A 21,184-nucleotide genomic window follows, 5' to 3' on the forward strand; every position below is an offset into this window, starting at 1 on the left:
GCTAGAAATCCAAAATTGCCTTATAAACATTTTTGCCAAAAACCATATCAGTTTAGTTTGGTAGGCTACCGAAACATACCGAAGCAAACAAGAAATATGGAACTTTGGTATATATACAAATACAATTGAAATATCGAATACTAAAATTTTTTAGATCCGAACTACTAACTTTCAGATAATAATTTAAAGACAAAAAATTTACAACAGAAACGCCGACGCCGCACGTCCTCATCCTCCAAAAAATATCTGAATCTTCATATGGAAAAGTGGGCCCGGAAGCCATGGATCGGAGCTTGAGGATCCGCACTTTATGGTGCTTGCCCCCTCCTCTCTTCATTTTAACTTCACTCCAAACACACGTTATTCCCTTCTACTTGTTACAGTTTCCTCCCATTTCTCTTTAACTAATCCCTTTTTCAACCTATCCTATATATTGTGTATCTGAAAACATATGCATAGTCAAATCAATAAGCTTGTGAGTAAATGCTCGTGTTTTGTTCTTTGAATCAGTACTAGGTATGTCTTTTTCCTATCTTCTCCACTATCATGTTTTTCTTTTTAGTTTTCAATTTTCAATTTTCTCTCAACTTTTCTGGAAATGGGTCTATCTTGAATTGCAATTTTCTTGTGAAATGACGAGTTTTTACCTTCTTCTTCTTCTTTTTCTCTTAAGTTTGTTAGGTGAATTTTACTTTTTGAGCTTAATTAGAATGTGATTTTGCTCATCGAATATTCTGATTGATGAATTCCTTAGATATTCAATGAAGTTAAAAACTTCTTAACATTTTCAGTTTAGCTGTAATGGTTTGTGCTCAAAGTTGTCTCTTTAAGATTTGAATGCTTTGGGTTGACATCAAATGCTTTAAAGCTAAGAACTTTTAAGCATTTTCATTTCAGCATTTATGGTTTTTGATAAAAAGTGTCTCTTTTATTAAATTTGAATGCTTTGGATTGACCTAATTTAGGTAATGATTGTTGGAGAGTTAGTTAAACGCTTCCTTTTTCTTTCCCGTTTGGATTAACTAAACCTAGTTTGAGTTTCTGGATAGTCTAATTAGCAATGTGTTATCTTTCGTGGTGGCTATAATGCATAAAAAAACTTTCCAAAATGGTATATTTTTTAGTTCATCAGGTCTTTTCCAGGCAACAACTTCCTTTATTGCGTATACAATTATGAATACTTTTCTTTTTTAAAATAGATTCTTTCATATGGAAACACTTAGAAGGTGTAACTCAAGTTTTGCTTTTCAGTAGCCTGAAGAAGATATGTTTAAAAGAGTCTCTAGGCTGAGTTATAATACTAGTTTCCTAGTTTTGGGGAATGAAATTTGGTTTTAAACCGAAACCGTCTATCATTCCAAAATGGCAATTTGGTTTTGAGTTAGAATATTATCCTTATCAAGGTTTGCACAGTTAATAGAGCTAGAGAACGTTATTGTGAAACAGTGAATCACGGTAATTGTCGCGGTTAACATGATGCTGTATGTTAACAGTCTGGATATATAAATGGCTGTACTTTTTGCAAACTTCTATAACAGTAGCTGTAGACATTAGACAAGTCAGTGGTCATATATCTTTCAGCTGCTAGTGTTTAGAGAATACATTTCTTTGTATCTCCTCTTTGTATATAATTGATTACTTTTGATCTGCAGGTTAAATATATCTTCTTACTTCATCAGTTTGAGCTCTCCTGTAAAGCGATTATTGGATTTAGATGAGAAGAGCTGCAATGTGCTTCTCGCTGTCACAGTTTCCTCGATGTAGTGTTCATACCTTGACTAACTCATGGTGGCAAAGTTTCCACCATATAAGTAGGATCGGTAGGGGAAGCATTAGCTCCAAGGTTCTTGCCTCTGATAAACATGGGCTGGATGGTAGATATAATAGTACTGAGAATAGACAGACCCTAACTACAAAAGCCCAAGGGAAAAACAAGGCTGCTTTTAGCAGAAAAACAACTATCAGGCATGAAATATTAGATGAAACAACAACTTCTAAAGTAGACATATATAATTCAGAAGTAACTGAAATAGGATGTACTAAATATGTTGATATTCGACAGATAATTGCTGAAAACAAAGATTTGGCCAAACTTATGACTTTTATCATTTTTGATATTGAGACTACTGGGTTTAGTAGAGAACATGAAAGAATTATCGAGATTGCATTGCGGGATCTTCATGGGGGTGAAAACAGCACATTCCAGACATTAGTCAATCCTGGATGTAGTGTTCCAAATTCATATATCCATGGAATTACTACTGGTATGGTCAATCGACCTGATGTCCCCAGGTAATTTGTGATAAATATTGCTGGGTTGTTTCACATGCTTCCTCTATCTCATTGTTTCTTGACTTTTCTTCACATAATCCTATATGGGATTTACAACTTGTCTAAGTAAGAGTTCTCTTGGAAGCATACTTCTTGTCAACATCTGTTCATTACATGTATAATTCGGGTTCACTCTCCTAATGTGTTGTGCTATTGGCTTAATGGGTGGGCTTGTATGTCATAATGCATTATTTAATTTCCAGTGCTAAGGAAAAGACCTTTATTTGAGAAGTGAACTATCTGACAGATTAGTGCATACCTTGGTGAATTACTCTCTAGATGAGATTATGTACTTGCATATTTTCCCTGCTCTTAATCATGGGTGTATATGCCGATAATTTACTAATTATCAGACAAACTTATAAATGTACTAGACTTAGTGTCGTGAGAATTAAAACAGCCTTTGGCTGAATAAAAGTAGAGTAGCACGCTGGAAAATATCAATTTACTTCTATCTAGAATAGGCTACTCTATGACTCTTTTTATGATAGTGGTATTGAAGTAAGGTAATAGCTCACACCATGTTCTGCCATACCGGTATATCACCTCATATGTATTGGTTGAATCTGTGGCTATGTTGCTCGGACTCTCCGAAAATGTGACCTGATATGTGTCGGATCCTCCAAAAGTAGTGCATTTTTGAAGGATCCGACACGGGTGCGGCTACATTTTGGAGAGTCTGCGCAACATAGATCTGTGGTGTATATCCTTTCTTCCTTGCCTTGTTATGCATCATATAGTGTCTCTTTACTCTGATGAACAATCCTGGCTTAAATCATATCATCGAAATTAAACAATACCTGGTTGTGCAACTTCAATCATGAATAGCTAAGTCGTGGAATTAATTTTCTTTTTACGGAATTCTGGTCATAAGACCTAGCAAATTCGAAGTCTCAAATAAAAGTTATGTTCTCTCCTTGGAGATGTACATGCAGAACCATCTTTTGACTGAATTATACAAGAGCCAAGAAAGTCAAGTGGTATAGCAGGACTCAACTATTCACACACACATTGAATGGCCTGTCTATGTTGTGAATAGAGACTATATGTTCCCTTTACCCTTGTTTGGGAATATGTTTCTTCTTATAATGCACGTATAAAATATCCATCTTTGGCTGGTTAGCAGAGGAGCTTGTGATATTCTTTTATATAAGAACAATATATTTTTATCTGTTAGTATATCTTAATCCTGAGGTTGGAGTTATTTTGCTCTCATACTCTGCTTTTCATTTTCAGGATGGGGGACCTCATTCCCATCTTATTGCGGTATGTAGGAAGCCGCCAGAAACCTGGTGGATGTGTGGTGTTGGTGGCGCATAACGCTCGCGGTTTTGATGTTCCTTTTCTAATTAAGGAATTCAGTAGATGCTCTTTTGATATTCCCCCAAATTGGTTGTTCGTTGATACTCTTCCTTTGGCACGTGAAGTCATGAAGTCCGGAGGTCTTTCTACTTTGTCTAAATTTGTGTCTGTTTCAAAAATTCCGATTGCTTTGGAAGTTCTTATCTTGATGTTTTTACTTTCGCTTTCCAATTAGGCGCAAAGGTTCCTCCAAAAGTCTCGTTGCAAGCTCTAGGTCAACACTATGGGATCCCATTAGCTGGTTCTGCTCATAGAGCCATGGTGGATGTGCACATGTTATCAGCAGTTTTTCAACGGCTGACTTTTGACCTGAAGTTGACAATCCCTTCTCTTATTGAAGGGCATTCCTTTTGGCCATCAGAAGTAGGCAGCTCGAAGAAGAAGAAGAATACTAGGGAAACATAGAAACCATATTCAGGTAGTCCAAGTAGTCAGCTGTCAGATTCTTTTTAGGGAAGTTATTGCTGTAAACAAGTCATAGAATTAGCTCATTCTTCCATTAAATAGGCTGGTCATAATCAACTGTTGTTTATGAGCCTTGGCATTGATCTTTGCCATTCTTGTATTTAACTTCTCTTTCCCTACTCAGGAATTTGAAAAATCATGTTTCATTTGCAGCTGTCAAATGGATTTCTTTGTCTTTCATATGACTAAGTTAGGTATGAATTAGTACTCGGATTATAATCCCGGTACTATTTTGTCCGCGTACCAAACGACCCGTAAGGGACTCAAATAGAGATCGAAATGCACTAAAATCATCTCACTTTTGACTCTCTTCACTCCGTTGCTTCAATTGGAGTGCAGGACCAACGCTGATGATGATTGTGAGATGAAAAAACCACATCATTGGGGCAACTTTTTCTATGACGGAGAGATCTTCTGAGTAAATTATGATATCCATAATCGTTGTTCGTTTATTAATTCCGAAGAGTGGAAAAAAAAAATCTAGGACTAACAATATTTGAATGTATTATGCCATCACGTTGGGTCGTGTAACAATTTTTTTTTTTTGTCTGAATAACTGGACCGTCAGTTTTCACCAGAACACAAACACGGAAAAAAAATATAGAGATAGTGCTCTCGTTGAGAGTCGAACTCAAGACCTCCCGCTTACTAAACGGGTGCTCTAACCAACTGAGCTACGAGAAACTCTGATGTTAGTATTTGGTCTGTAATATATCTTCTATCCCGCCGGTACACAGCCCCCCCCCCCCCCCCCCCTTTTTTTTTTTGAGATCTGACCTCTATGACTCGAGAAGCGAAAATGAATCCTTCACTCTCACTCCCACTAAAGTTTGTGCTTACTCATAAAGGCCTTTGTCTATAGTCTCTATATTAATCTTGGACTATAGACAGTTTCTGTAGTTCTTGTGAAAAATTCGTAGCATCTCTTTAGGTCTTTCTACTTGTCTAAATTGGTCTTTCTTTGAAAAAATGTTACTACTTCGGAAGTTCTAATCTGGATATTTTTTCAAATTGCATTCAGGTTCAAAGAAGAAAAAGTACCGGCTTAACATAGAAACCATACTTTGATTATCCAAATAGTCAGCTGTAACAAATTCTTTCTAGGCAAGTTATTTCTGTATACAAGTGATAGAGTAGCTGAAGAAGGTTGCTTATCAGCCTTTGCATTGATCTTTGCACTCTTGTATTAATATTCTCTTTCTTTACTCAAGAATTTGAAAATTCCAGTGTTATTTGCAGCTGCGAAATGGTTTTCTTCACTGAATCAACTAAACTTCAATACAGACTAATTGATTTCGACAGCATGAATTTTATATACCAACTTTGGTCTTCATATTCAGAGTATTCTTCATAGACAAACTATTTTGCGCTGTTTTTCAACATATGCAACATTCTTTAATATGAGCTTGGAATTGGTTATACCTTATGGAACTCACTTAGACACTGAAATGCGCTATAATCACCTCATTTTCCACTCTCTTCACTCCTTTGTTGTTTCAATTGGATCCAGAGCCAATGTTGATGATTATTGTGAGGTGAAAAAGCGACATTGTCTGAGCAACTTTTTCTAGTATGAAGAGAGATCTTCACAGGAAATTACAATATCCTCTATTGATGTTCTTTATTACTTCCCACGAGTGGAAAATAAAGGACTCAAGACTAAAATCTTTGAACATATCACGTCATCGCAGTCAATTATTCAAATGGAAAAGAATACAATCTGTATTACCATCCGTCAGGGCGAATATACAATTTTTATAGTTGGTCTAACTGTAAACGTGGTGCTCTAACCATTTGAGCTATGGGACCTTGTTTTTTTCTTTTACTTTTTTTTGGGGGGTGGGTGGGTGGGGGTGGGGGTGCTGTTTCAGTAGAACAACTAAAAGTGAACATAAAAGATGCAAATTTGCTTTCATTAGAACAACTAAAAATGAACATAACAGATGCAAAACCAATCTGCAGGGGTTCATCTAAAAATGTATGGCCGCAGATATAGAACACGATATATTGCCAGGCATATAATGTCCAAAAGACATCAAAATTTTCCTAGGGTAAAGAATAGTATTATGCTCTCTAACGATAAATGCTCTATACAGGATCCCTGGAGGTCTATTGATTTCTCGAGTATACAAACCTTACCACTAACAAATACAGAAAAATTAAAGGCACTAGCACAAAAATGATATGGGCTAGCTCACCTCATTCTTCCACTTGTCACAAATGTGTCAGCGTGCCTTCATTATGTAGTATTGTGAATACAACATTATGCAAAGTTTGTAGAAAATATTTTCATGAATCAGAATAATATCTCCTTCAAAATTAGGAGGACCAGCATTATGAAGCACATGATTACTAGAGCTGTGGCACACATGACCATTCCACCTTGTTTCTGAGATCGTTCAGCCTGCAATCCAATCAAGCCCAACATAACATTACATGAAATTACTGCCCTAATCAAGAAAACATTAAATGAAATCACAAATCAGACAGTAAAGCTGGACAATCTACGAATTAGAAGGATGCAAAGGAGAAACCACAGTGAGACCTTTTGCAGTTGTTTAAGACCTTCCTCAACTGTTGATGCAACATTTTGAACGTTGTAGTCTATCCTATCTACGATAGTACCCTGTATATAGACATTAGTTAAGTACACCAATAACCTGTGCTGAAGCACAACTTGGTGAATATGAAAAAGGTGTTGTCAGTTCAAACCTGGTCTATCACCAGAACTGACAGATCTTTCATAATTTGGGCAAGTTCATTGACCGATTCAACAACCTACCATATAAGCACATGAAGGCTAAGTTAGAAAACAATGACATGCACATTTCAGATAACCACTGAGAAGCAGCAACCAATATCACCTGCTGTATTTCTCTCTCTCTTTCGACTGTGAATGCCTCGCTTTTCTTGAGCTTGGCCATCTGATGCTCATTAAATCCCTGGAAAGACATTTAGTGCAGTCACAGTTTTCTCGTGAGAAAAACTCTCCAAGGTATCTCCTAAAACCATTCTTCAAAGGAAGCAACAAATTTTAAGGATGTAAAACCCCAACGACCCTCCAACCACAGCCATACGAAATAACGAGAGTTCCAAAATGAGAGAAGCCAATCAAACAAATATCATAAAAGATTAGGCTCTATTGCCACAAGTAACTGATGTTAAAACAACAATTAATGTTCTTTCTTTACACCTTAAGCGTTCACCTGAGATAGTACCGGGAACATTCAGTCCCCACGATACTGCTTCAGCTGGTATCAGAATTAATCAACTCATGTCTGATCACTTCCAACATAACATAAATAGTTGCCTAATTCTCATTCATATAGAGCGCATAGTGCATTTTATTGGTGATGCTCTGTTTTACTTTGCCGATCAATCATTGATATTAGCACAACGAAGTTATCAGACCATTAGATCCACATCTTCCTGATTACATTTGCAGGAGATGATCCCCAAGAGAAGTAAGAAATCAAATTTATATATATAATACAAGTTGCATACCAAGTCATCCAAATCATCATCATCCCTTCGAGAATGGCTCCCATTTAAGTTCATTTCCAAGTCAACTCCATCTGGACCCTACATGAAAAGGCAACATTTAAAGAAAGCTTGCAAGGATATATTTCAGGAATGCAAAGGAGAAAACCATCCTAGAAACACAGGCAGCATGCTGATCAACCATCCATAAAATAAGAGTATAGGCAGAATCAACAGTTTAGCTAATATACTCTAGATAACATAATTGCAGTACGTGGGATGTTATAATATAGAATTTTGATCCATGCAATCTCAACTCCAAATAAGACTTTCTCCTGCTAATACCTACTGCTAACAGATTGTGGCTCAGGCCAAAAACAACGTGTACACACCTCTTTCTGCTGCTGGAGCCGCTTCAAATAAGTAGATTGTTTTTTGCGAAGCTCCATTGAAAGGCTTTGAAGATCTGTAGCAAGAGAGCGCTGTCATAGGAATATCACATTGTAAGCACAAATACAGAATGCAATTGTTTCAATCAGAATATTGAAAATCAAGTAAAAAATGTAGTTTAAACAAACATTCGTTACTAATGAACTGGAATAGAACATTGAAAGACACCTAAACAGCCCTGCCCTTATGAAGTTCATAAAAGTAGAACACATCACATTTCTTTGTGAAGTTTCGATGTCACTCCCTCTTCCCGAATCAAGTAAACCAATGTGGCCGTAAGTTTAAGAGTAAAATATTGGCATGAATACATAATCCCAGTTCAAAAAAATTGAATATATAATTATGTTGCGTTTGGTAGGAAAACATTTAATATAATAATTTGAATGTAAGAAGTAAGGAAGTTGCGGAAAAGATGTCACATCAAGCTTTAATAATATTAAATAATGGTTCTGCCAGAAAATTGTGGGGGGGGGGGGGGAGTGAGGGGGGGGGGACATCCCCTCCCTCTGTCTATGCCATATACCCCATCCCCATTCTCCAATTGTGAAAGTTTGAAAGAGGTTAACAAAACAAAAAAAAAACATCATCTAACAAGGTGTGAATGGAGAGATGCAACAGGATATGGTAGTCTTTCAGCAGAGCCAAAAGAAGAATTTGTTATTTTACAAACTACTTCAACAAAGGAAACAATAAGTTCAGTTTAAAGTTAAAATCCAAATTAGAAGATAACAATGGTTTAATGGTTGTGAAGGCACACCTGTACATTTTTCCTAACATTTGAATCCTCAGAAGGACCAGCTGCAGAAAGTCTTTGCAATTTCTTTTCAGATCTTTTGAGAAGACCAGTTATTTCATGGGTAAGAGCCTCAATACGACGCTGATCTTCCTTACCATCTCCAAATGATGGCATTAACGCTTTAGCATGAGCTTTGGCTAGCTCAGCCATCTTTGTTCGGACCCGTTGCACATTACCCGTGATTTCTTCCGACACATCCACCCACGCTGGCGGTAGACCTACTGTAACTGGACCATTACTGCAGCAGGGAAACAGCGTGAGATCCAGAGTAGGGGGAACTATTAAGGACATCCATAAAATCTAGGAAGTATATACTTGCTCAAAAAGATGTAGGAAGTATATAAAGAGAAAATATATGAACATTTAAGGAAGCTGCTATAGGAAACAGTTCAAAGAAGATTTAAATGAGAAGAATTTCTTTTCAAAGTTTATAATATGACAAATGATAAGGCTTCATCAAAAGTTTATATTTTAAATAGTGACTAGGTATCCCTCTTCAAATCTTTGCAGTTGTTCCTGTTGTTATAAGCTCCATACTTTCTCTATGTTTCTCTTTTCACCAAAAATTCTGCACTATGCTTTAGACATAGATAAACTTTCTTTACTCTTGCAAATCCAACTCCAACCAGAAAGAGATAGCAAGTTCAAAGTGCCATTTGCTCCTTAGAACTATCGACGAGGAATTCTAATGATCCAGGTGCTCCTTCTGTCTCAATACATGATGCCGGGGGTGTTAATGGAGGTCAAAAGAGTGTGGTTAAGCCAAAGAGAAAAAAGTTGGACTTCATAGGATTCTCAAGTATGTGCGCAACATGTTTTTCTTGAATGTTTCTTTATCTTTTGTTTTTAGCGGCATGAGTGTCCTCCAATGTAGAGATGAATTTTCATGGACGACGGTGATAATTTTCCTATTGCAGTTGCACCACATTGAGTGCAGATCGAGTTAATTATCAGAACTTCATCTGAGTAAGCTCCACCAATTATCCTCCTTCACAAATAGCTGATTAAGCAAAACTTCATTTGAATGTATCATAAAGCAACAGTGCACTCTTCACTTCAATAAACTCTTATAGGAACAAGAATTTTGAGACATGATTAAACAATTAAACTTACACAATTTGTAACAAGAAAAGTTAGCAACTAGGACTTAGTAATGCCTAGCACTTCAATCTAGGAGCGGCAAACGGGCGGGTCGGATCGGAACGGATATGGTTCGGGTCGAAAACAGGCAATGAAAAAGCTGATAAATTATCCGACCCGATCCATATTTAATACGGATAAGAAAAGGGATTAACCGGCGGATAATATGGATAATATGGTTATCCATGACTTCTTGAATATAATCACTTTAGAATTTCTAGTCTCCCAAACTTGAGAAACCCCCAATATGAGGCTTTACAAAAGTAAAAGTTAAACCTATTGGTTATCCATTGGCTAAATGGATAATATCGTTCTTATCGATATTTGATCCATTTTAAAAAGCTCATTATCCAGCCTATTTTTTAGGGGATAATATGGATGGTTAACCGTTTTCTTTTAACCATTTTGCCACCACTAGTTCAATCCCCTATCACCAAATAGTAGAGCTTTTCCTCGGCATATATATCATAATAACAGGGATTAAACAAATAAGTTCCCAATGCTATCCGTTAAAGTTACTTCCAGATTTTGATCTAGCACAATTAGTCCCAAAGCTTATAACTATGATACACGTCACTAACCAAAATAAATATTTTGGGAACAAATTCAGAGGCAATAAGTGAAAATTCAAGGACCTATATGCAAACCTGGAGGTTCCGGGATCTTCTGTACTGAGAGGAGCATACGATCGATTGGAATTAAGCAACGACGTCGTTGCCAATTCGATCACCGGCCCACTACCATGACCCGATGACGTGGACGGCGAAGAACCCGCAGGGACCCGAACACTTCTCAACGCATCTCTATACTTCCTAAACAATATCGTTCTATTTCTCGACGCCATTGACGTTTCTGCACAGAAATCAATAAAAATGCCTACAGATCACTGATTCCTCTTCTACTTAGATCTGAAATTGAAATTTGTTTGTAGACGCGTGTATCATAATCAGTCGGGGTTTGGATCCAAATTGAATTAAATTCCGGATCTTTTGATCGGAGATCGGTGAAATGAAATTTCCGGTAATGATGGAGTCGTGTTAAATTGGGAGCGAGTTGGAAGCTTCCAACTTCCAAGCTAAGTTTTGAGGAAGATGAACCAAAAATGAAAGACGAACCGGGGTGGGGGGTTGGGTGGGGTTGGTGGTGGGGTGGGACACGCACTTTTGATCGGGAGTGTTGATCCAGCCTTTTATGTATTTTGATTTAAAAGAAATTTTATTTTAAGTTATAAATGTAAATAAAATAGAAATAGAGAAATAAACTAAAATATTTATAATAATTTCATTGTAAGTATATGCTTAAATTTATTTTTACAATACTTAATTAACATATACATTTGATATGAATCGCTATTGATTTGCTATGAGATATTACCAATGTACGTGACATATTCATACTAATAAATTATAATACCACCCCCTAATGTAATTTTAATAACAAAATTATGCCAAATACATGTAATTCTTTGGGATATTATTTCAGGTATATTTTGATAACGACAAATAAAAATTTATATATTGTTTAATTATGAATAAAAAATAATTCGTATATATACTATTATATCTATAGATGATCTTTAATTTGCAACTATCAATTGTGTAAATGGGAAAAGAAAAAAACATTAAGATAAGTATTTATTATTAAGATGCTAGGTACACTTGTTTTCAACTTGTGTTGGTTTGCACTAAAATAAAAAAGAGCATTAAGAGAAGTATTATTATGATAGTTTGGACTTTAGTGGTATTAATAATTCAAAAGAATTACAGAAGAAATAACTTTATCTAATTGGAGGTCAAATAAATAAATAAATGAGCAATAGTAGTGTTTCTAAAAAGACAATAAAAGGTGTGTGGAAGACAAGTCTCATCTTTCTTTTTTGGTAGAATTTCACATTTTCACCTGCTAAAAAGGCCTCAGCTACCTCCTCTTCATCATCTGCTTCTTGTTCTGCGTCATCTTCATCGATTCGTCGTCGTTTCGTGTAACCAAAATCGCACTCGGTTTCCCAAATCACACACACCGACACTCCTCACAATTCACAAATCGTCAACCCAACCCAACCCTACCCTCTCTCCTAACGATTGAGTCGAATTGGTACTTGAGTTTCACTGTTTCAAATCAGAATCCAGCTTAATCCTTTAAAATTCAAAGTGAAGTAAAGCAAATATGGATGCTGATTCATGGAGTGCTCGTCTTTCTTCTGCTTCCAGGCGCTACCAATCCGCTTTTCAATCTCGATCTGGTAAGGGTTTTTTCCTTAATTTTTTAGGATTATTGCTGTAAAGTTTCGATTTTTTTTGCGATTTATGTGGTTAAATTTGGTGTAGGAATGAAATGGGAAAATCTTGACGCGGAAATGTTGATGGGTTTTGAGGAAATTGAGGTGGACGACGATATAAGAGAAGAGTTCCCCTGCTGTTTTTGTTCGGAGTATTTTGATATTGTTGGTTTATGTTGTCATATTGATGATGAGCATCCTGTTGAGGCCAAGAATGGGGTATACCTCTCTTTTTGTTCAGTTATTGTGGAGTTGATCACCCTTTGCTGTTTTCCCATTGTTGAAATATTGGATATTGTGTCATTTTACGCTTAACATGTCATGATTAATGTAGAAGTTTAAAATTCTTTCAGTTATTGGAAGATAGAGTGTCGTGTTAAATATTTAGGTTTACTAGCTGACATTTTAAGCCATGATGGTATGACTTGATACAGTTGCCTTTGTTTGATGGCATTTCTTTTTTGTGTACTGGTCGCACGTTCTTGGGTGGTTCAGAAGCATTTTTTTGCCTCTGGCAATTGTTCTAGTATTTCTAAATGTCTGTGAAATCATTCTAGAGAAGTTTCTTCTATTGCTCGTGGTCGAGATTACTTTGGATGAAAACACGAATGTTTTGTTGTCCATCCAGAAGTATGTTATGGATTGCTTATATGCTAACTGTTCCTTGAGCCGGTATGTTTTTATCTCTATCATTTTTCCTCTTAGGAGTTCTGGTGCAGGGATGGGGTATAATCCATCTTAACTTGTAGATATGGTAGTTTTTCCTGTCTGGATTTTTTTCCTTCTAATTTTGCTTATTTGAGTATTATGTCAATAATATCTGTGGCATATGGAAGCTCTTTCTAAAACTAATCCTCACAGTCGGCTTCTTTGTGTAGGTGTGTCCAGTTTGCGCTATGAGGGTGGGCGTTGACATGGTTGCACACATAACCTTACAGCATGGGAATATCTTCAAAATATCCTTTATTCAGTATCTCAATATCGTTTTTGTGGTTCATTCTTGTAGTTTCCTTTTGCTGCTTCTTTTGTTTGTAAAATCAGAGGAGGTAGCAATCTCTTGTGGGAAAATTGTCACTTAACACAAGAATGTAGGAGATAAATTTCTCAATAACCTTGGGTATGCTAATCACAATTCCTAACTTTTAAAGTTCCACCAGATGTTTTCTTTTTATCGGGAAGTTCCTCCAGATGTTTAGAGCATTTCATTTAGTTTCGAGGTTTGCTGTCATAAATTGGAGTGAGGGGTCCTCCCCCAGTCGAATAATGTCAAAGTCTTCCATTTTCTCATTTTTAGAATGTGTTCAATGGAGCTACTGAATCGAGATGGTTGACTGTTTAGGTAATGCTCTGGGGGCTGTCGGCCACTCAACATAAGCTCTTAATTTGTATTCTTTTTTACAGTTTCTGTATGTCGGTTTCTTTTTGAGAGCCTTTAGGATGAGGTTCTATAGTTTGGTGCTAACCTCTGTTTTCCTCTCCTGGAAGAGTACAAAAGTATGTCCTCTGTTCTGATTCCTTCTCGGCTTTTTGGTGATGTAGTAGTATGTAACATCTGTCCTTATCTTTTGGGCACTTTAAGTTCTTTTAAACCTTCAGCAAGTTGAAAGTGAGCTACTAAATCCCTCTCACACTTTCCATAGGCATCTTCATCTCAACATATTTATCAAAGTTCACCTTCACATGCATATTTGACCTCAGCTCATATGTTGAACAACATTGTGTTTCATTCCACGTGAGTTCATTAAAACTTTTCTGAGTAGGCTTCGGAATGTGTCATTTATCATGGTCCTGGGACCCAAGGATCATTTTTTTGTTACACATAGAACATCACTCCACTGCAGATCTTGGAAAGCTGATACTCTTGCTTAGGTTGTGTAGCTTCATAGTTGTGATCAGTAGTGACAAGACTCTGGATTTTTTCTTCTTTTTTTGCAGGGTTAGAGGGTGAGGGAGGGGTGGGGATGGGTAACTGGATTAGGAGACAATAATTAAATATCAAAGAAAGAAAAAAGAAAATGTTTCCCCCTTTTTGTCGAGATGTATATAATTGAAATCAAACTGCAAACTACATGTCAATCTCCCGCTTATAGATGAATATCGAAGTTAAGAAATTTTAGGTGACCTAGGGGTTGTTGGGATCCCAAAAACATGATAAAAGGTAGATCAACATTATGTATGGAGAGTTGGTTTACTTTTAAAAATCCTGATATCATGAGAAACAGAGAAAGGAAGTAAAGTTTGCCATATGGTCTGGTTTAATATTTTCTTATTATGTCTAGTGGTAGCTTGTGGGATCATACAGAAAAGTTGGATAAAAATTGATATACGAATTATCAAGTTCATTTGGAGTTCGATCAGTTGGTTGATATGGAAATTTGGAATAGAGTTGTAGAAACAGAGGTAAAAATTTGGGGTTAAGGAAGGGTTGAATCACGCTGGTAATGACTTCACTTCCATTTTTTGCGGAGGCCATGGTATCCATTTGCTCCTCCCGTCTTCTGCCCTTATTTGACAAAGTCTATATCCATGGGGGAGTACGACTATGAGTGACTCCAAATAGCTACTTTGAGTTCCTTGACTTGAGCTTACATGCAGCGCAAGAGGAAATCTCGCAGAGCTGGTTCTCATTCAACACTTTCCTTGTTAAGGAAGGAACTGCGAGAAGGAAATTTGCAATCTCTTTTTGGAGGGTCTTCTTGTTTAGTTTCCTCAACTAGTGCTGCACCAGACCCCTTGCTGTCATCGTTCATTTTGCCAATGGCTGATGATTTCAAGAGTGCTCAAACGCATTCTCCTGCTGAAACAATCTCAGCGAAGAAAAGCTTAATAGTAACTGCGTCTGAAAGGTATGCATTTTATCCTTGTCTATGCTCTGGTTACAGTAGCTCCTTATAAACACTTGTATAGAGCTGCTATCAACATGCATAATTAACTGCAAAATCTTTCAGAAAAGGACTTTGTACTAATTCTCCCAAAAGAACATGTCTGCTCAATTAATTATTTGTAATTGTATTGCTCCTCGGTAAAATAAATCTCTAAGTGCAAGAAGACCCAGATGTTTGAATTTTGACTTTGACACCTCACCCTTAGTGGTAGCTTTAGAAAAGAAATCAGCTATGATACTCGTGGAAAGATTGTGTGCGAACACCTCTAGCATCGGGGTGAAAGCGCTAAGGATGTGCTGTACGAATATTCTCCAGTCCCAAACTATTTGTCTTCAACCTTTTTTGACTTGGTTCTTTTGATGCAATTAATTCCACAATATTTCTTACGAAGTAGAAGAAAGATCAGGACTCCAATATTAATTTGGTTAATACAACTTGGTGTGGTACTGGGTACTAGCTTCCTTATCTTTCCTAAGCGGCCACAACTGGAACGTGCGTAGTTGCTTATCTGCTTCTGGAAACCTGAAAATAGAGGTCAACCAAGCCACATGTCGAAAGATTGTGGGCGACACCCCTAATTGGTGGGGAAAGCCCCGTGGGTGCTTGGAGTTTCCTTTTATTCCAAGCTGTTTGTCATCAAACTTTTTTGACTAGGTACAGGTATTGCAACTAGTTTCATGTTTTTGAAAAGAAGAAAGACATACAATGTAGCATTAATTTGTTTATGTAATGCATGTGCATTAGCTTCTGCTATCTTTTCTAAGCGACCACAATTGGAACTTGTGCTATTTATCATGAAGTATTTGTTCTACTGCTTTTCTTTAAATCGACCAGAACAGGAACTTGCACTGTTTTTTTAATAAAGTAAATACACTACCACTTTACTGTAAAGTCTTCATATTCATGATCCATTTGCTGCGAACATTTTCCTTGACCCTCTTTATCTTTCTTTCCTTTTATAATGCTTCATGAATATCTCCAGTATCCTTCTGTAATCTGTTCTTTACTTTAGCTTCACAAAATGAGTACATGTATTGGGATGTTATGTGCAGAGATACGCCCAACATTTTATCTTTGATGACGTTAAATGGTGCCCATATCTTGAATATGCTGTTAGGTGGAAGTGCCTCTCTTTGTGTTTGCATTTTGTGAAACATTACAGGATTGGTGGGAATATACTGTTGTTTGAGTGTGGCTGGGGAAATGGGCCATTGCAAGGCTTAAAAACATATTGAGCTATGCATGCTAAACATAAAAGGGAGACTTTTATCTCTGCAAATGTCTGTTGGAATTGTTCATTTGTTTTGCTGAGTTTATTTTATGCTCTTCCCTTGCATGAGAAAAAGGTCTTTTTGAGAAAAGATAAGAGTACATTGCTATATGCTTTTACGGTAATGAGATAAAGACAAGTTACCAATAATGTCAGCCTTTTGGCTTTTGTGACATTTAATAAGCCCCCCCCCCTCCCCACCCCCCCCACACACACAACAAACAAAAACATCCGCTGAGTTTTTTTTTTTCTTTAAAGAAAAGAGCAGAGAACACTTAATCCTATACAAAATAAAAGATAGTATTTGACCAGAGTCACCACCTTCTTGGATATTCTGACATTTGAACACCCCCCAAAAATAATTTAGAAAAAGAGGTACAGAGAAAACTTAATCCTATACAAAATAAGAGATTCTTTGACAAGAGTCATCACCTCCTTGGGTATTCCCTAGAGTTCAGGTAACAGGAGATCAAAATTGTTTCATGCTTTTTTTCTGATGCAATTCATGAAGAAGTAGATTGGATTTAATCCACCAGAATATTCACATGTAGTTCCCCTGAGAATGAACTCCGACATGTGGAGGATAGGATAGTCAAGTGAAAATATTTTGACGGTAGTCAGCATGAAAGAACAGAGGCGGATAGAGCTTTTTAACAATGGGGTCAATTGAACGTAATATTTTCGACATAACATAAATATATATATATATATATATATATATATATATATGTGTGTGTGTGTGTGTGAAAAATCACTAAAATTTCATCAAATATAAAATTTTGAACCCATAATTTCAAAAGTACAATGAGTTCGGTGCTAAGAATATTCCTCCATTCCCTTATCATCTGGATTAATCGGACTATCTCAGCATATGGGGATCCGCTAGGGAATGGATTTAACTCATAAAAGGCGAACTCTAGTTTTATATGCTGACAATAACTAACCAAAGAAATTAGGATTAATCCCACTTTTTGTCCCTTTCCTTTCTTAGGGAGTAAATGGTTGAATCCATTAAGTCTAATCCTGGATCTCCCTATCTGTCTCTGAAAGAACATGTTCATGTTACCTGCAAATAACTTTTTCTTAAAAAGGATTTTTCCTCCTATGAATAGAATCTATCAATAGCTTTTCTTAGTTGCTACTGGTCTGGCTTCTTTCCTTCTGCCATATTCTTCAATCAGTGAAAAATAAAGTTTTGGTCTTACCGTCCAGTCCTAACACTATGATCATTCTGGATGTCCGATTGAAAAGAGAAAGTATGACCATTCCAATCAATCATGTCTCTTTATGTTGTCACTATTAATTCATGAATGAATTTGTTACAGCAGTTGCTTAAGTGTGTGAAATATAGGCAGCACCAATTAGTTGGGACTAGAGCTTAGTCCTGCTGGTACATTTACATTAGGCTGATTTTTTCAAGGAGTCTTTTAGATTGTTTATTAGAAAGTTGCATGTCGGTAGAAAATAAGAAACCTTAGTCGTTAGAGAACCCAACTTTGTTTCAAAACACAACTTATTTAGGAATGGAATGAAGTCCAAATGGAGTGGAAGGGACATGGAATTCATATAGCCAACCAACTAGTTTGCAATTGAGTCGTTGTTATTGTCTAAATGCTGGAATGATGATACAATTTGCAACCTGGATTTGTTTTGCTTGTGCTGAAGTATCTGGATTACTGCTTTTGAGCTGCTTCCTCTGAAGCAAGCTAAAGTTGGAAAATTTTGCGTGCATAATTTTCTCCTTCAATATGTCATGCTTGAGGGATCAGTTCTCAATTGGGATCTGCTGGACTAGCTCTTATTGGCTTCTATCAACTACTTGTGCTATGACCAGATCATGTTTACACGGAATGGAGGAACCCTTCTTCCTTTGACATTTATGATGGAACTTCTATGGTCAAATAGACGGGAGTTAGAGGTGTTATCTGTTCTAGTATAGTTTACCTTGGCGATATCTTTGTTATGAGAAAGAAACAGGAACATGAGATCTCTTTATCATGAGAATATCATCTCAGTTGTGCCTTTGGTTTAGGATCATATATATCTAGATTTGGTAGCTCGCATCTCTTATGTTGTATTTCAACGTACTTTGCAGAAAAGTTCAACCCCCATTGTCAATCAAAGATCAAGAAGAGAAGGCGAAGAGGAGTGAGTTTGTTCAAGGATTGCTATTGTCCACCATTCTGGATGATAATTTATGAAGGTTGACAAGGCTGCCGGCCCTCCAGGTTCACCAGTTTACTGATAAAGCTGTGTGGTTAGTGGTCTGTCCTAGTGCGCATGGTGGTATTATGTAATCCAACCTGTGGAATAAGATGTAGTAATCCATGTAATTTATCTTGTAGAATTTAGTTGATATGCAGCGGAGTCGTGTATCTCCTTTTTATTGCAGTTCATGCGAAGATAAAGAATACAATAAACATTCAAGTTAGTGCTTTACTACAATTTATATTTATTAAAATCAATGTCGTAAATGCTTGTATTGTAGAAGAACTGGGAAGAAAATGTACAGCAAGAACATAGATAAAATTGGGAAGGAACTAAAATATAGCAAAAACATAGATATAGGATACTGAACATCCTAGTAACTGGACGCAGATGCAAATGGAACTTCCTAGTTATAGTGCGAATCTTTTAGATAAACCTCTTGTAAGATTGAGCTCTCATTCTAAAGCCACAGTTTCCACTTTCCAAGCATAGACTTGCAAAAATAATCTAATATTTCAAATTTGGTTAAGAGCGGAGTACGTCAGCCTTATCAATTTTATTAGACCCCGCTTTCTTTAAAATTACTCCTTGTGTCTTTATACATGTGGCGGTGTTTGACTCAGTACGAAGTTTAAAAAAGTTTTTTTTAAAAGTTAGTGATTTAAAACAAGCCATAAATATAGATATTTGTGCACCTATATTATTAAGGGTAAACTAACAAGTTTAAAGTGAAATTGTAGAAAGTATAACATCTTTTTTTTAACAGAAAAAAAGTGTGACACATAAATTGGGACATGGAAGTATAAATTTTTCGTTCCTGTTTTTCTTGTCGTCTTTCCAAGGTGTATCTGTTAAAACCTAGAGGTTTTCTTAGGCCTCATTTGTTTGCACTTAATGGATATTTGAATCTTAATCATTCAGATATCAGACGTTAAGTACGTTTGTTTTTAAAGTCTAAATCTTAATTATTCAGATCTTAATCATTAAGTGTGATTTTTTTTTTACTTTACAACCACTTAATGGGTCTGAATAGGTCTGTATGATTAAGATTTATAACAGAGACTTAATTTCATTAAGATGATATCACATATTCATTATTAACTGTCGTCACCGCCTACCATTATCAACTACGATCATGCCATCACCACCACCACCATACTCAACCACCACCTCCACCACCACCTTCATCACCACGCCGCCATCATCCTCAATCATAGCTGCCACCATTATCGACCATCACCACCCATTATCCCCACCACTCCGACCACCATCATTCTCACTCACAATCAACACTCATCTACCTCAACTACCACAACTGACCATCCCATCACCATCAACAACCACAACCGGCATTGCCCATCACTATAACCTACCACCACCCACCCACTACCTTCCTCAATCATAACTATTACCATCACCTGCTATATTAAATATCACCACCACCATCTTCAATCATAATTGCTACCACTACCAATCACTACTAGCTACTAGCATGAACCACCATCATCAACCAAAACTACCACCAACCACCGACTAGACCTGTTAGCCATCACCACCAACAACTATCATATTTTAAAAGACTATATATTTTATTGATAGAATATTAGATTAGTTAGTATTTCATTTGAATTTTATGTTTATTAATTTTCAAATAAAGATAAATTTTATACATTCAGATGTTAAAAATCAAACAGTCTTAATTATTTAGTATTCGGATATTAATACACATCTTAATATAGTCAAATATGTATTCAGATTCAAATGTCTTAATCTTAATACATATCTTGATATTTAAATATATATTTAGATTCAGACGTCTTAATCTTAAATAAAAAGACAAATGAGCCTTAGTCAGTTTCTCTTCATCTCCGGGGGAATTAAGAATTCTACACGGTATCAAAAGAGAAGGAGAAAAAGAAGAAAGACATGTTTGATCAAAGCATTAGATGGACACACTTAGTTTTAGCTTTTTACGATTTCTTTTAATGGAAGTTAACGTAGCAATTGTCTTTGGACTGTCACGACCCACTTTTTGAACAAGCCGGGATCGGTATCCAATAACTAAACATGATCGAACGAACCATCTGCGCTTATCAAATCTATTATAACTTCAAATGTTATATGTCACAAGGCACTACTGTAATCAAATACTTTTAATTAATTTAAATATCTAAAATAAACCAGCTTCAAAACTTTATTCGTAGTAACTACTGGAATATGCTAAGTTATTATCAAAAACATCTGAATCTTAACCCACCGACTGTGTCTATGAAGCCTCTACTGATAAACTGACGCACTGCTCAGGACATGAGATTTCCTGGTCAGTTCTCTAAGTGAACAAAGAAATAGCTAAATAATGACGACTCAAAGGAGTACTCCACGAACAAAACCGGAGCTCACCAATAGTACTGGAAGTGAGGGAAGTCCTAACCCTAGCCTGCTCACCTGCAAAACTGGTTCCTACGTCGTACCACAGACCAACATAGGTTCCGAAAAGAGAACGTTAGTACCATCTATTG

The 21,184-nt window shown here is 36.5% G+C and overlaps 3 protein-coding genes and 1 non-coding gene across 4 annotated transcripts; 2 read left to right on the forward strand and 2 right to left on the reverse strand.

Moving 5' to 3' along the window:
- The first annotated feature begins 137 nt into the window (after positions 1–137).
- LOC107768806 (exonuclease DPD1, chloroplastic/mitochondrial) lies at positions 138–4,335 on the forward strand. Its single transcript, XM_016587962.2, has 4 exons — positions 138–516; positions 1,653–2,292; positions 3,568–3,773; positions 3,869–4,335. Exons 2-4 carry the CDS (start codon positions 1,715–1,717, stop codon positions 4,096–4,098), a joined length of 1,014 nt encoding a protein of 337 aa, XP_016443448.2. The 5' UTR covers positions 138–516; positions 1,653–1,714; the 3' UTR covers positions 4,099–4,335.
- Positions 4,336–4,768: 433 nt separating this feature from the next.
- TRNAT-AGU (transfer RNA threonine (anticodon AGU)) lies at positions 4,769–4,843 on the reverse strand. Its single transcript has one exon. It is a non-coding gene; the product is annotated as a tRNA-Thr (tRNA).
- A 1,306-nt stretch (positions 4,844–6,149) lies between these two features.
- Positions 6,150–11,179, reverse strand: LOC107768812 (syntaxin-43). The gene is made up of 8 exons (XM_016587967.2): positions 10,672–11,179; positions 8,846–9,122; positions 8,031–8,120; positions 7,663–7,740; positions 7,023–7,100; positions 6,871–6,936; positions 6,704–6,784; positions 6,150–6,562 (listed from the first exon to the last, which is right to left on the reverse strand). Exons 1-8 carry the CDS (start codon positions 10,866–10,868, stop codon positions 6,455–6,457), a joined length of 975 nt encoding a protein of 324 aa, XP_016443453.2. The 5' UTR covers positions 10,869–11,179; the 3' UTR covers positions 6,150–6,454.
- Positions 11,180–11,861: 682 nt separating this feature from the next.
- Positions 11,862–18,918, forward strand: LOC107768822 (protein DEHYDRATION-INDUCED 19 homolog 3). Its single transcript, XM_016587976.2, has 5 exons — positions 11,862–12,266; positions 12,352–12,521; positions 13,181–13,258; positions 14,892–15,148; positions 18,553–18,918. Exons 1-5 carry the CDS (start codon positions 12,191–12,193, stop codon positions 18,656–18,658), a joined length of 687 nt encoding a protein of 228 aa, XP_016443462.1. The 5' UTR covers positions 11,862–12,190; the 3' UTR covers positions 18,659–18,918.
- Positions 18,919–21,184: the final 2,266 nt, after the last annotated feature.

Source organism: Nicotiana tabacum, chromosome 7 (genome assembly GCF_000715075.1).
Source record: "Nicotiana tabacum cultivar K326 chromosome 7, ASM71507v2, whole genome shotgun sequence".
Taxonomy (NCBI): Eukaryota; Viridiplantae; Streptophyta; class Magnoliopsida; order Solanales; family Solanaceae; genus Nicotiana; species Nicotiana tabacum.